We start from the raw sequence: 15,546 nt of genomic DNA on the forward strand, positions 1-15,546 counted from the left end.
CGTAAGAAGCAAAGGATCGTGGTCTCAAGGTCGTCCTTTAGGTATGCTTTTGTGGGAGTTACTGGAATATTCGTTTTTTTTTTTACTAAATTGATGGTCATTTGATGGTTTGACGCGGATTCTACACCACTGGTATACAGAAGGAATGAAAACCCGACTAGTCATCTCTGTGTCTTTTGAAAATAGCCACAGTGATAACGTAAAGAATAAAATAAAATAAAATAAAATAAATTAAATAAAAAAATACGAAACCAACACAATAACTACTTAAAAAAGTAAACAAAAACACGACTCGAATATGAATGATAAATCACATAAAAATGTATAGACGTAGGAACGAAGATGTAAAAACAACAACAAATAAATAAAAATAATAAAAATAAAATAAAAACAATAAAAAAAATAAGATACACATGTAAAACACTTAAATTACGTTAAAAAAGGGGTGAAGCAAAGCCAACTAATACTTATAAGAAATCTTCACACACTGCGTTCTTACACAAACTTACTAAACCTGCCATAAGCCACGCCCTTCACAGCCCGGCAGGAGACACGCGCCGCTGGAACCTGAGTCTCACCGCTGATAACACGTGTCAACAATGAGTGCCTCGCGGTGCCAAGGGAGGGTGGGTGAAGATAAGAGCCGCGGCACCTGTCTGTCCGTCTGTTTGTCTCGTTTTGTTTGTCTTGTTATCGAGATTGGATTATTTCACGTAGGGTAATTAAATGATCCTTACATTCTTCATAAACTGTTTGATTTTATTTTTCTGCACTAACTTCCCTACTAGAAGTAATTCACTAACAAACTACTAATTTATTAACTAGCGAACGATTGATGTAGAGATAGCAAAATTAAAACTCGAATTAAGGAAAGATTTATGTATATTTTTTTAATCTCTGTCTAATATTCGTAAATTATGTAACTCTCTCTTTACCTTGACACCAAACAGGAGGGCGGCGGTTGATGGTGATGAATGTGGTGAATGCGGTGTTTGTGGTGGTGGCGGTCATGGCGGTGATAAAACAGCGTGATAAACAAGTACAGGAGGCGTGACTAATTGTGTGAGTGTGAGTGTGAGTGTGTATGTGTGTGATAACCTCCTTCCATCTGCCATAACGCACTGGCGCCTCGTTGTAGTGCTGATCAGGACGCCGGCAGGGGGAGGGGGCGTTGCTGTCTCTGGATTTAGGACTCAGTCGTGGTTGGAGTCTAGGCAGGTGAGCGTCACTTTGCGTAGTGTGTCGTCACGTTCTATAGGGAAAACTCTGACCTGGTATAAGAAATGCATGAAAAAAAAAAAAAATGAAAACTGGTGAACTATTTTGACAGCGTAGAAAAGTGATAATCCTCAGGTCAAATGTGTACAAACTGACACGAGCAGTTTTGAGTTTTTATGACACAGGCTTACACCGGGTCAGAGTTTTATCAATTGTACGTTTGAGATGAATCTCCACAAAGTCTATATTTTAAAACAATTCTACCGCTTCTGTCTCTCACTGGAATTAATTTCAAAGGCCATTTGGATGGTCAGCCAGGTTCTTAATGATGTTTTTCTAATTTGTGATGCAGAATTATAGTTCGTTTCTTAAGTCTGATCACAACCACTTCCTTCTCTCACCAGAACCATTTTCAATGTCAACAGAGATGATCAGTCAGGTTTTCATTGGTGTTTTTCCAATTTGTGATGCGGAATATTAGTTAAAGTTTTATTAGAATCGCTTTTCTTGCTCACTGGAATTATTTTCAAAGGCAAGAGAGAGGACAAGTCGAGACATCATGGGTGTTTTTCTAATTTGTAATGCAAAATCTTTACGCTTTTATTAGAATTATGAAAACATCCTTGAACACTCCAGTACTTTCCACCAGTGACTCTTGAATGTAGTAGTGATAAGACGCCAAACCGCTTTAAAATACGGTCCCTGGCTCACTGGTGCACCGCTAGACTTGTACTCCTGTGAGCGGGGTTCGATTCCTGAGTGCTTATAACATGTGGAGTTTGTATATCTTGTTTATTACCTAGTGTGTGTGTGTGTGTGTGTGTGTGTGTGTGTGTGTGTGTGTGTGTGTGTGTGTGTGTGTGTGTGTGTGTGTGTGTGTGTGTGTGTGTGTGTGTGTGTGTGTGTGTGTGTGTGTGTGTGTGTGTGTGTGTGTGTGTGTGTGTGTGTGTGTGTGTGTGTGTGTGTGTGTGTGTGTGTGTGTGTGTGTGTGTGTGTGTGTGTGTGTGTAGACATGAGATCGCACGCTATAACGCATCTACAATTAACAAACTCAAAAAAACGGACTGGATTAAAAAAATAAATAAATAAGTAAATAAATAAATAAAAAATAAACAGGTACAGTACTAATTACCAACACTCAGCTACAGGTAAGAAGCAAGACTTCACCAAGATGACTCCTCGATGCTGTGTGACTCTGATGGCGGTGGTGGTGGTGGTGGTGGCGGCGCTGGTGGGCGAGGCGGCAGGAGTGGAGCGAGGGCCGGCAGACAGGGCCACGAGGATGAAGAACCTGAGGAAATCAAACGTGGACATGAAGGCGCTGAGGGAGAAGTACCTGAAAATGCTTAAAGGGTATCCCTGCACGCCCATGCAATCCTCACCTGACGACCGTGAGTGTTACCTAGGATTACTTAGAAACAGAAACCCAAACAGAAGGGGAGGAAAGTTGAAGTAATGAGAAAGAGAAAAGGTGATTATTAGTGTTATTTTATGATTACTTTGGGTTATTTACGATACCCGAACAGATGGGTGGGAGGGAAGAGAAGGTTTGAATAAAGAGGAAGGAAAAGTAGGTGATTATGAGGAGGGTAAAGGGAGGAAGAGGAAGAGGAGGACGAGGAAGAGGAGAAAAGGAGATAAAAACTAAATTGAAAGGAACAGAAGGTAAGTGATTATGAGGAAAATGTAATGATAAAAGGAGGAGGAGGAGGAGGAGGAGAAAAACAACAACAACAACAACAACAAAAATATCCAAACACACCCTCAAGTAACATTTTATCACACAATCAACAAAACCTCATCTAAGGACCACCCACAAGAATCCCACAATCCTTCACTGCCCTGATCCTTCACTCCACCCACAGCGCCCCTGCCCACCGTGCCGGACTCCTTCATGACCCAGCTGGAGTTTAACCTTGATAGGGACGACACGAAGAGAGTCATTCACGGTGTTGAGATGTATGACGGTCCCAGCCGCAGGGGAGTCAATGACTATGACTTGGGTAAGATTTTTGCGTTCTTCGTTACTGGTTCGAGTTGTGGTGAAAGTTCTAAAAGGATTTTTTTTTTTTCCTTTTACGGGTTTTTCTCCTTTCCGCAGCAGTTGGTGTTGAAAGGTTTTGCAGCCATTTTTCTTTCTTTTGTTTTGTAGGTTTATTTATTTATTTTCTTTACAGCAGTTATTTTTTTTCTGCATTTCATAGCGATTAATTCAAGTTTTCACAGCCATTTCTCCCTTTCTTGACAGCTTTTCCTCTCTCTCTCTCTCTCTCTCTCTCTCTCTCTCTCTCTCTCTCTCTCTCTCTCTCTCTCTCTCTAGTACCACGTGATGTCCTCGTGTAAGAACAGAAGAACACAAGGAAATAAGTGTAGCTGCAATAACCCACTGTGCCTGCACATATGTATGAAAAGTAACCTAACAAATTTTCACTTACCTATCTCAGCTTTAATCTCAATACATAATTTCCCCACCATCACTGTCTCTTGCCTTCCTTTAACCCTTTCAATGCGGCATGCAACAATTCACAGCATTAAAAACAATATATGGAATCTTTATAGGCATACACAAGAAGGAATGGAGTAAAAAAGGGGAAAAATATGTACCAGAGTGGTTAGTGAGTGAGATGTGAGCGAAATAGCAGTGAAAGGGTTAAAGTGACTCACTCTCTCTCGCTCCCTCCCGTAACAGGCGCGGGCGTGGTGGCGTCGCGGCCCTTTATAGTGCGCGAGGAGATTCACTACAGCCACAACTTGGACGAGGCGCTGTTCATTAAGTCAGACAACCCTTGCATCGTTACCGGCGAGGAGGGTTGTGATATCTGTAGGTCATCTGCTTGTCACCTTCGTCATGTTCGTGGTATTTTTTTTTTTTTTAGCTTCCATTGTTTTTTCGTGGTATTTTGTAACTGATTTATGTTTGTACTGAGAATTCGTCACTTTCGTTCATGTTCGTCGTGTTTTGTCACTTTCATTTATGTTTGTGTTATTATTTCGTCACTTTTATTCGATGTTCGTGGTATTTTGCGACTTTCGTCCGCGTTTGTACTGATAAATAATTAGTCACTTTCATTCATGTTCGCCCTATTTTGTCACTTTCACTCATGCTTGTACTATTATTTCGTCGCTTTTATTTGTGTTCACACTAATAAATGGTCATTTTCACTCATGTTCATACTATTTCGTCACCTTCACTCACATTCATACTGATATTTCGTCACTTCGTCTAAACTATCTTGACTATTTCTTTTAACGACTCAGTGACTACTTAACTACTGACAATGTTTTAAATAGTTTGTTTCTTTCTATACGTTCAACATTTCGAGTCAAGCAATGCTGTATTTTAATGTTCCTTCCTTTTGCACCCAGACAAACACTGCACGGCGGGGAAGATCAAGGACATGAGCACCGAGCTGCAGGAAATATTTGGGTGAGTTGAAAAATATAACCTGACTGAACCTAACCACTAACTAAATGCACAAACCTAACTCAGCCTATCCTCTAAACGTACACACAAAACTGAAGCTAACCTAATCTATCTTCTTATCATTAAATACACCAAACCTAACAAACTTAAACACACACTCACACACACACACACACACACACACACACTCACACCTAATCTAACTTCTAACCAAACACATCAAACTTAACGTAACATAACCAAAGCTACCGTGACTTCTAACCAAATGCCCCAGAGAGAGAGAGAGAGAGAGAGAGAGAGAGAGAGAGAGAGAGAGAGAGAGAGAGAGAGAGAGAGAGAGAGAGAGAGAGAGAGAGAGAGAGAGAGAGAGAGAGAGAGAGAGAGAGAGAGAGAGAGAGAGAGAGAGAGAGAGAGAGAGAGAGAGAGAGAGAGAGAGAGAGAGAGAGAGAGAGAGAGAGAGAGAGAGAGAGAGAGAGAGAGAGAGAGAGAGAGAGAGAGAGAGAGAGAGAGAGAGAGAGAGAGAGAGAGAGAGAGAGAGAGAGAGAGAGAGAGAGAGAGAGAGAGAGAGAGAGAGAGAGAGAGAGAGAGAGAGAGAGAGAGAGAGAGAGAGAGAGAGAGAGAGAGAGAGAGAGAGAGAGAGAGAGAGAGAGAGAGAGAGAGAGAGAGAGAGAGAGAGAGAGAGAGAGAGAGAGAGAGAGAGAGAGAGAGAGAGAGAGAGAGAGAGAGAGAGAGAGAGAGAGAGAGAGAGAGAGAGAGAGAGAGAGAGAGAGAGAGAGAGAGAGAGAGAGAGAGAGAGAGAGAGAGAGAGAGAGAGAGAGAGAGAGAGAGAGAGAGAGAGAGAGAGAGAGAGAGAGAGAGAGAGAGAGAGAGAGAGAGAGAGAGAGAGAGAGAGAGAGAGAGAGAGAGAGAGAGAGAGAGAGAGAGAGAGAGAGAGAGAAAGGTTACCACACACAACATGGCATTTCCTCTCACCTGCCCTCCCTCCGTCAGGATCGTGGACACCAGCGGGGGCGGGGAGTTCATGGGGGCAATGGGGCTGATGGAGTTCGGCCCTTACTTCAACTACACCTTCTTCGGGGTGGATGAGTGTCGGGGGGGCGCTGGTGTCAGGTGTTCCAAGCCTGCATCAACAAGCCAGACGAGGGCAACACAAGTCTTCTCTACTCGTATTATTGGACTAGTGAGTGTTGCTGCGTTTGTGTTCTTAATAACCATCCTTTTAACTCTTTCACTGGGATATGTAACGACTCCAAGCACTAAAATCAACGTATTGGGTCTTTATAAGCTGGGGATGAGAACGGGTGAAAAGAACAGATGAGTGTTCTTGTGCTTTTTCTAAATCATCATCCTTTTAATTCTTTCACCTGGATATACAATGATTCAAAACACTATAAACAATATATGAGATCTTTATAGCCATTTGTAAGGAAGAAGGGGATGAAAAGAATAGACGAGTGAGTGTTCTTATGCGTTATTAATAATTACCTCTTTGACAACAATTCGCGTCACTTAAAGCAATGGGTGAACTCTATAAGCATCCAGTACAAGAACGCAGATAAAAACAAGAGCCATCTGCTCTACTCGTATTCCTGGACTAGTGAATGTTCCTAGGCCCTACTTTCTTAATAAACTATCCCTTTAAGTTAAATATCCAACAATTCCAGCACTAAAAAGCAATGCATGGGATCTTTATAGGCGTCAACAAGAAACAACAGGGTAAAAAGAACCTTTGTCAGCTCTTCTCGTGTTCTAAGCCGGCGTTCTTAATACTTACTCCTTTGATGTTTCTTTCCCACTGACGCAGAATTCTCGTTAGGGTGTCACTGGGGTCAGGATGTTGCTTCTTTCTGTCTTCTGGCTCTCTCGCATCAAGCCTCTCTCTCTTCTGCGTGCTCTATGTGAATGAGAAATTACGTTTGCCAGTAAGAAGTGATGCAGTGCAGATTTTATTGAATACTAAAATATCATTGTTAAAAAAAACCTGTCCATGGTCGTGATGGAAGTTAAAAAATGCTGATTATGTAAAGGAAACAATGAAGTATTATGTGTGCTAAATTCATTAACTATTAGGCATATTATTATTTTTTTTTTCATAATCACTTACATTTAAAGAAACATTTGCCTTACTCGTACACTCTCTTACTTAGTTCTGTAGCAAACACAAAAAATTAACCTTATTCTCGTTTTTTTTCTGTATCCAGATTTTTTTTGTGCTAAGAATGTTAACGACTCTCTCTCTCTCTCTCTCTCTCTCTCTCTCTCTCTCTCTCTCTCTCTCTCTCTCTCTCTCTCTCTCTCTCTCTCTCTCAGCTAAGGACTGGGACGTACAGAACAACGGCAATTCGGTTCCTATGTACGTGGATATTATGGACCCAAGGGAGGGCGGCTTTATCCTGCACGTGGAGTTTTTTGACTTCAGGAGGGAGTGGATGCCTGCCCTGGACGAGTTGGAGGTAGGCGGGTGGAGGGGGGAGTGCTGAATGTAAAAAAGAGAGAGAGAGAGAGAGAGAGAGAGAGAGAGAGAGAGAGAGAGGAGAGAGAGAGAGAGAGAGAGAGAGAGAGAGAGAGAGAGAGAGAGAGAGAGAGAGAGAGAGAGAGAGAGAGAGAGGAGAGAGAGAGAGAGAGAGAGAGAGAGAGAGAGAGAGAGAGAGAGAGAGAGAGAGAGAGAGCACTGAAAACACATCCAAATATAAAAAAAAAGAAAAAAAACAATGTAAAAAAAAAAAAAAAAAAAAAAAAAACTGTGTGTGTGTGTGTGTGTGTGTGTGTGTGTGTGTGTGTGTGTGTGTGTGTGTGTGTGTGTGTATAAACCATCATCTCCTTCATGTACTCCTTCACCACCTCCTTCAGGCACCCGTGGACGCGTACTGTGAGGGGCGGATAAGTCGCCTGGACCCGCCCAAGCCCATTGTGCACTTCTCCTACAAGTCAGAGCAGGTGGGCGGCATCAACGTGTTGGTTCCTGACGGCCAGGGGCAAACCGAGAGTGTGCATCTGCGAGCCATGTTCCCGCAGGAGGTAAGGTGTGGTGCTCAGGTGTGGTGCTCAGGTGTGTTGGTCAGGTGTGGTGCTCAGGTGTGGTGTTCAGGTGTGGGGGTCGTTTCTGTACCTGAGAAAATAGTTTGGGTCATTGTTTTTGTTTGATGTTGTTGATAGTGGTGGTGGTGGTGGTGGTGGTGGTGGTGGTGGTGGTGGTGGTGGTGATGGTGGTGGTGGTTGCGTTGCTGTTATTACTATTATCATAAATGACGCCTACTACTACTACTACTACTACTAATAATAATAATAATAATAATAATGTTTTTTGTACTAGCACTACTAATGCCTACTTCTACACCACCACCACCACTACCACAAAAAAAAAAAAAAGTGATCAACAATAACAACTACAACAACTACTGCTGCTACTACTCATTACCTTCCCACGTTTCCTTTGCCTCCCGCCACCCCACGACCACCCCACGACCACTCTCACGTCTTCCAGGAATGGTATGACTACGAGATGAAAATTTCCCGCGTGGACTACATTCCTTTCTTCATCTACGGTGCTGACAGGCGCTTCGAAAACTTGACCCAGAGAATTCTTGATTTTAACCAAGGTAAGCGCACCAAACACAGATATAGAGTAGATAAATAAATAACTATGAACATCAACGAAACATTGTACACGGTTTTCACTAATAAGCTAATCAAGACCCTTCCTTTCTTCCTCCTCTGATTCATCACGCCACATCATAAAAGGACCAATGGCCATACACTGTTAAGGGTAACACTTGATGAGAAAATGACTTCTAAGCCACACGTGTCAAATTTAATTCTCACGTTATCAAGGATTGCGTTCCTCTTACACCGAACAAAGGACTTTTTTACCACATTTCATACTTCAGCCACTTCATGCTGCTCATGCACCGCTTGTTCTGTTCAGTCTGTTGTACATCCACCACATCTCACGCATTTACACTGAATTAATTAAAAAAAAACAATTTAGAAACTATACATTTTCGCATTACTAAAGTTTCTGTCTGCACTACCTTTCCATGCACGGTATATCACGTAAGAATCAAATGAGTGTCATCTATACACCTCCTCCTGCGGCAACATGGTACAGTGCTGTGGGTCACTGGCTTGGGAAACGCTGATGCAAGCTCCCGAATGTACTTGTAGATTTATGTACGAGTCACGTAGATTTTTCTTTAGATGGGGTGCCTTTGTACACAATTACTGTATTGCATCCAAGTGTTCACTCGCCTTACCTTTTTAAATGAATGAATCAATCCAAGTAATCAATGTACACTTAAGGTATAACAAATGTTTGCAATGTGTTCAATGTTCCCCCAGACCTGATGTACATGGTGCGGCCCAGGCTCAGCGCCTGCTCCATCATGCCCATCAACGCCAACCTCAGCTGGGGGGACGTGGAGGTGGGCGAAGACGGTTCCATTCGCATGACGAGCCCCTGGGACTGGGACGACTTGTCGGAACCCATGCAGTACAATGGGCGGGTAAGGGCCTCATGGTATAGTGCAATGTGTATCTGTAGTAGTCGTACCTATGGAGTATTTAAATGGGGGTGATGGGTGATGGGTGATGGGTGATGCAAGTAAGTAGAGTTATTTTTATACAGGGACTGCCACGTATAGGCCAGCTGGTTTTTCGCAGCTTCCCAATTATGTTCTTACTTTATATTACTCAATCGTTTCTCCTGTTCTGTCCACCTCACCAGTGCAAGAGTTCATTAGATCTCGACTCTTTCATCACTTTCTGCTGCCAAACTCTGGGAACCTTGACCTTTTTTTCTGTATTTTCCTTCTTTCTGCGACTCGAGCTGCTTCAAATACACCATCAATACATCTCAGAAACTAAGCTGGTCAATTTATAATTTTTTTCCTGCTCAATATGTCGCTCCAAAATATAATCATAAGAGGATATTAAAAAAAAAAAAAAAGTTGACCAATTTAGTACTGGAGACGTCTTAATACTCCACCTTTTGAAAGTTCAAGTCGTAGGAAGGAGGAAAACCAGAAACAGGCAGATTTTAAAGAGCTTACGAGTGAAAGGGATGAAAGAGTGAATACCCTGTTAATCTCCTGCAGTGGTCAGAATAGAACAAAACCCTGTAGCTCGTTTCCTCACCTGCCTCTCGCCTGCAGCACTGGGAGAGAGGGATGATCGCTGACGTGTGGGTCGGAATCAAGCCAAACCCGACGGTGAACCTGAATGAGACGATAGTGTGGTACTTCGCCTCGGTAAGTCCTCGTGTAGCTGGAATATGAAAGTTAATGATAGAAAATGGGCTTCCTTCACCTTCTTAATGTCTCTTGTACTTTGAATGTGAAAGTTAATGATAGAAAATGGGCTTCCTTCACCTTCTTAATGTCTCTTGTACTTTGAATGTGAAAGTTAATGATAGAAAATGGGCTTCCTTCACCTTCTTAATGTCTCTTGTACTTTGAATGTGAAAGTTAATGATAGAAAATGGGCTTCCTTCACCTTCTTAATGTCTCTTGTACTTTGAATGTGAAAGTTAATGATAGAAAATGGGCTTCCTTCACCTTCTTAATGTCTCTTGTACTTTGAATGTGAAAGTTAATGATAGAAAATGGGCTTCCTTCACCTTCTTAATGTCTCTTAGGGATCGAATGTGAAGGTTAATGATATAAATGGCCATCTCTCACCTTTCTCTTGCATGCTCAAGTGAAAGGAAAAGAAGTGTAAGATTGTTAAGCTTAAGATGTAATGAAATTTTTTTTTATGATATTTGAATGCAATTAACAAGAACTTGGGGAAAAAGATGTAGAAGTTACCGTGATAAATGTTACTTTTCTTTAATTCACACTTTTTTCTCTCTTGCAAGACTTGAAGAGTATGAGAATGTTCCTTATGGTCTTAATTAACCTTCTGGCAGTTAATGACATGACAGCACTTACATAACCAACCCTACATTGGCTTTTGGGAGTGGAAATGAAACTAGCAGGCACCACAATGCTTGAGTCACCCCTTCACTCCTTAAACAAGCTGTCATTCGTGCCTTTCAGAATCATAGCCCAAGTCACATAAGTCAAAGGATTAAAAAAAAGAAAGAAAGAAAGAAAGAAAGAAAGCCCTTGAAAATTACCTAAGTTAGGGTAATGAATGCTGGTTTTCTTTGATGATAATACCCATTTTCTTTCTCTCTCCTCGGCAGCCTTTCACCAACGATATATTGGCCAAGGACGCAGCGATAAGCCTTCCCACCATGGACAAGGTTCCCATAAAGCTGGAGAAATACCTCAGCTTCGTAAGTAGAGAACATGTCACTTCACGAACCATAATCTGAAACACACATACACCGCATCTCCACTACATTAAAAAAGACTGTAGTTGAAGTGACACGAGTTTTAAGGCCTTTTACGGTTCAAGTGACAGATTAACAAGATTTCTTCATTAATAACAGAAGAAACACTCTGGAGGACGCGGTTAATCCTCTCTGTGGCCTTTGAAAATAGTCGTGGTGGGATAGAGCAAGGTGTTTCTGAATAGTGCCCTTTTAGACTTGCGCTTCACCACCTCTACCTTCCTGCATCCATTTCCCTCAATACTTTCTGACTCTATTTATTTCCTCTGTAGCCATTTACCGAGAATAATTACTGATCCTGGGCTATGCGGCCGTGAAGTGGTGCATATGAGAGAGAGAGAGAGAGAGAGAGAGAGAGAGAGAGAGAGAGAGAGAGAGAGAGAGAGAGAGAGAGAGAGAGAGAGAGAGAGAGAGAGAGAGAGAGAGAGAGAGAGAGAGAGTAATAAGAAACTATAAATATCACCACGTTATTTTCTTATTCCCAAATCAGAGAGAAAAAACAAAAGAAAACAACATTCAACCACTTCACCTAACTCCCCCTCTCTCTCTCTCTCTCTCTCTCTCTCTCTCTCTCTCTCTCTCTCTCTCTCTCTCTCTCTCTCTCTCTCTCTCTCTCTCTCTCTCAATACATTACCCCACTCAGAATCACCAGAGCCAACCCTCACAAACCTTCAAATCTTCAGGCTGAGGGACTGCCACACATCCTGTACCACATGTACAACTTCGAGGCCATCATCCCCCTCACCCACAACCACGACGTGTCCCTGTGCTTCAATCACGACCAGATGAGACACTTCACCTTTGACCTCCCTTCCAACGCCCTGGAGAAAAGTCTGTTCCTTCGGGAGAACCTCAAGTACGCAGTGGTGGGTGCCCTGGCGGAGGCTGGCAACGTGTCACCCATTAGAATCAACAGACTGGAGGTGAGGGTATAGATGGGAGGGACAGAGGGAGGGAAGGAGTTAAGGGATATGTGGGGTGATGGAAGAATGGTGTTTTGGAGGGAATGGGGTGTTAATGGAGGGATGTGGGGAGAGGGAGGGAATGGGTGTCATAGGAGGGATGTGAAAAAAAAAATATAAAAAAAATCACACAAAAAACTTCTAATATTCAAAAGCTTTCTTAAAAAAAAAAACTAAATACTCAAAACTTTTCAAATTATTCACAAAGCTTTACTAAAAACATTCTGAATCTTTCTTAACCAACCGGTGACCTTCGCCAAGTGTCTTTGAAAAAAATAAACCTTGAAGTAATACACTTTTTTTTATAAACAGAGAAGAAGGAAGCCACAGCACTGACAAGAATGACAACAGATAGATAGACATACTGATAGATACATAACTAACTAAATAAATGAATACCTAAGTGACTGACTGAATGAATGAATGAATAAGGTAACTAAATGAATAAATAAATAACCAACCAACTTAATATATGAATAAATGAATGAATAGATAAACAAATAAATATATAAGTAAGTATATGAATAAATAAATAACTGAATAAAAAGTAGGAAATGAAATGAAAAAAAAAAAAATCCGAAGCTTCACTCACATCACTTCGACCTTCCAACCCTCCTGCTGTCCTGCTGCAGCTGAAGAAGACAGACACAGCATTGCAGGTCCTCTTCACCCTCCTGGAGAAGCCCTCGAAGGTGGCGGACGTGGAGGGAAACATGGAGGAGAACACGATGGACGCCGCTGCCTCCGCCATCAAAGCCACCCTAGACGACTCCCAGCTCATCATTATCGTGATGTATGGCAACAGTCCTGATGAGGTGAGACGCCATGTGTACGATAACTCCTGGTCTTGCACGATACTCTGGCGGGTTTTTCAAATTGCTGGTTTAGTGTTGGTTTCCTTGTTTTGTGTGGCGACAGCAGGTGGAATGGTGTGTTTTGGAGGGAATGGGGTGTTGGGGGAGAAATGCTGGGGAGATGAAGGGTAGAATAGCGTTGTAAAGGGATTTTAAGGGAGGGAAATAGAGGTAAGTGGTATAATGGTGTTTCTGGAGGGAATGGGGTGTTAAGGGAAGGATGCGATCGTGATGAAGGTTCGAAGGGTGTTTCAGAATGCTTGTGTTGTGTATAGGGGATAAAATGAGGCTTTGGTGTTTCAGAATCCAATGGTGGATGAAATGAAACCTTGCAGGGTGTTTCGAAATGCTTGTTTAGTCTAATGTAGTGAATGAAACGGTGATAGTGATAGTAAAATAAGGAAAAGGTTATACTATGCTGTAGTAGTAGTAGTAGTAGTAGTAGTAGTTGTTGAAGAAACCGTAGTAATAGCAGTAGCAGCAATAAAGGCAGTAACAGCAATAGTAGTAGTAATAGCAGCAGCAGGAATAGTAGTAAAAATGACCGTAGAAGAGCAGTGGTGGTGGTAGTAGTAGTAGTAGTAGTAGTAGTAGTAGTAGTAGTAGTAGTAGTAGTAGTAGTAGTAGTAGTAGTAGTAGTAGTAGTAGTAATGAAGAAAAGAGCAACACTTAGGATATATCAGATGACCCACGTAAATCCTCCCCCTTTACCTGCCCCACCTGGAAGAAGCAAGTACTATGACAGGTGAACCTTAAACTTTCTACACCTGTGCTTTGATCACCTGGGCAGACGCTCCCTCCCTAATAGAGCAGAGAGTCAGGATGAAAGGTTCTTAGAGTCTCAGAATTCACCTTCAGTGCTGTGGATTTTGATGACAGGGATGCCTTTAAGAGCTCAACACTGACAGCGGGAGGAGGAGGAGGAGGAGGAGGAGGAGGAGGAGGAGGAGGAGGAGGAGGATGACCCTTACCTCACTCTGTCTCACGCCACCTAACTTAACCTAACCCAATACCCACACTCATCTTGTCACCCTAACCTAACCACTCGATACCCACACCCTTACCGCCACCCTGTCTCACGCCACCTCACCTTCAGGGCAAGAAGAACCACCTCATCACGTCCTTCACCGCCAAGCCTCACACCATGGTGGAGGTGGAGCGGAGCGAGAACCTCCCTGAAGGCATTGAGGTTTTTAAGGGGTACTCTTCAGGTGAGAGAGAGAGAGAGAGAGAGAGAGAGAGAGAGAGAGAGAGAGAGAGAGAGAGAGAGAGAGAGAGAGAGAGAGAGAGAGAGAGAGAGAGAGAGAGAGAGAGAGAGAGAGAGAGAGAGAGAGAGAGAGAGAGAGAGAGAGAGAGAGAGACTCGCACCAACACAATCACAACCAAAACTTTAAATGAAATACAACACAAGAAACAAACGAAACAAACAAACAAACAAACACTCATGATTAACACACACACACACACACACACACACACACACACACACACACACACACACACACACACACACACACACACACACACACACAGTTAAACACTTACACCACCTGAATTCTCATCACCTCCCTTCGTCGGCGCCTTCTGCAGGAGACATGGCGGGGCTGGCAATGGGCATGATCATCGCAGGACTCCTCATGGGGCTCGGCGGGATGTACCTCTACGGAAGGAAGAAGTGAACAATCTCACGAAGACTCCTACTGGAATCAAGAGGAGGAGGAGGAGGAGGAGGAGGAGGAGGAGGAGGAGGAGGAGGAGGAGGAGGAGGAGGAGGTGGGATGATGACAAATAGGACCTAATTATACTAAGTTATAATCCTACTCGTCACAATCCTTCAAGGCCAAACAGTGTCCTATGAAAATCTGAATAACTTTTCCTAATTACTCGATGTATGCGTATTACTCTCTCTCTCTCTCTCTCTCTCTCTCTCTCTCTCTCTCTCTCTCTCTCTCTCTCTCTCTCTCTCTGGAGTGTGTGGCGGAAGGTACCGTACGTGATGTCAATTCGTGTACGTTAATTTTCATCAAGGTACGATATTTTTAGGTGCATCGTTTGTGTTGTAGTGTTGACAAATTAGAAATAAGACTCACTACACTTGATCGGAGTGAATTAAAAATAAACTTGAGACTTGGCACGATTTTAAATTACTTCTTTCGTAATGAGGAAGTCGAGTATAATAAAGAAGACGTAGAAGAATGAATAAAGGAAAAAGTATCGAATATCTTCAGGCAAATGAGAGATAAACAGCAGAGGCAAAGACACGCTCGCCAGAAAGATAAAAAAAAAAAAAAAAAAGATGAAAGGAAAACAAGATAAAATTAATGAAGTGTAGGAAGGCAAAGAGATAGATCGAGGAGAAGATGAAAGATGAAAAAAAAAAGCAGGGAGAGAGAGAGAGAGAGAGAGAGAGAGAGAGAGAGAGAGAGAGAGAGAGAGAGAGAGAGAGAGAGAGAGAGAGAGAGAGAGAGAGAGAGAGAGAGAGAGAGAGAGAGAGAGAGAGAGAGAGAGAGAGAGAGACTGGCGTGGTCGAGTAGGCGGCTGCAGAAGAGAGAAGAGGAAGAGGGAGACGGGGAGACCAGAGCAGAGACGAGGAGGAGGAGGAGGAAGAGGAGGAGGAGGAGGAGGAGGAGGAGGAGGAGGAGGAGGAGAGATAGAGCAAGAAGACGACTGATTGATGGCATCCGTGTCCATCTTTATGAAAGGTGGTCCTCTTCTCAGCTGAGGAGGGCGCGCGAGTGCCACCTAATTAGAACA

At 42.7% G+C, this 15,546-nt stretch overlaps 1 protein-coding gene and 1 long non-coding RNA gene across 4 annotated transcripts; one reads left to right on the forward strand and one right to left on the reverse strand.

Moving 5' to 3' along the window:
• Positions 1–1,063: 1,063 nt before the first annotated feature.
• On the forward strand, positions 1,064–14,923 carry LOC135091117 (uncharacterized). Of its 3 annotated transcripts, XM_063988478.1 has the most exons (17): positions 1,064–1,218; positions 2,361–2,609; positions 3,084–3,221; positions 3,908–4,039; positions 4,585–4,645; positions 5,633–5,822; positions 6,953–7,095; positions 7,493–7,660; positions 8,127–8,241; positions 8,981–9,144; positions 9,793–9,888; positions 10,827–10,919; positions 11,660–11,899; positions 12,571–12,753; positions 13,889–14,003; positions 14,383–14,502; positions 14,545–14,923. In XM_063988478.1, the coding sequence occupies exons 7-16, from the start codon at positions 6,994–6,996 to the stop codon at positions 14,469–14,471; spliced, it is 1,365 nt and encodes a 454-aa protein (XP_063844548.1). In that variant the 5' UTR covers positions 1,064–1,218; positions 2,361–2,609; positions 3,084–3,221; positions 3,908–4,039; positions 4,585–4,645; positions 5,633–5,822; positions 6,953–6,993; the 3' UTR covers positions 14,472–14,502; positions 14,545–14,923. The 3 variants fall into 3 exon arrangements, with proteins under 3 accessions (XP_063844548.1, XP_063844547.1, XP_063844549.1); XM_063988477.1 differs by having other exon boundaries at positions 14,383–14,923; XM_063988479.1 differs by having other exon boundaries at positions 1,083–1,218; positions 2,367–2,609; positions 14,383–14,923.
• Positions 5,681–9,909, reverse strand: LOC135091118 (uncharacterized). The gene is made up of 3 exons (XR_010262334.1): positions 9,776–9,909; positions 6,417–6,536; positions 5,681–5,927 (listed from the first exon to the last, which is right to left on the reverse strand). It is a non-coding gene; the product is annotated as an uncharacterized LOC135091118 (long non-coding RNA).
• Positions 14,924–15,546: the final 623 nt, after the last annotated feature.

This window comes from Scylla paramamosain, chromosome 36, assembly GCF_035594125.1.
Source record: "Scylla paramamosain isolate STU-SP2022 chromosome 36, ASM3559412v1, whole genome shotgun sequence".
NCBI classification, from domain to species: Eukaryota; Metazoa; Arthropoda; class Malacostraca; order Decapoda; family Portunidae; genus Scylla; species Scylla paramamosain.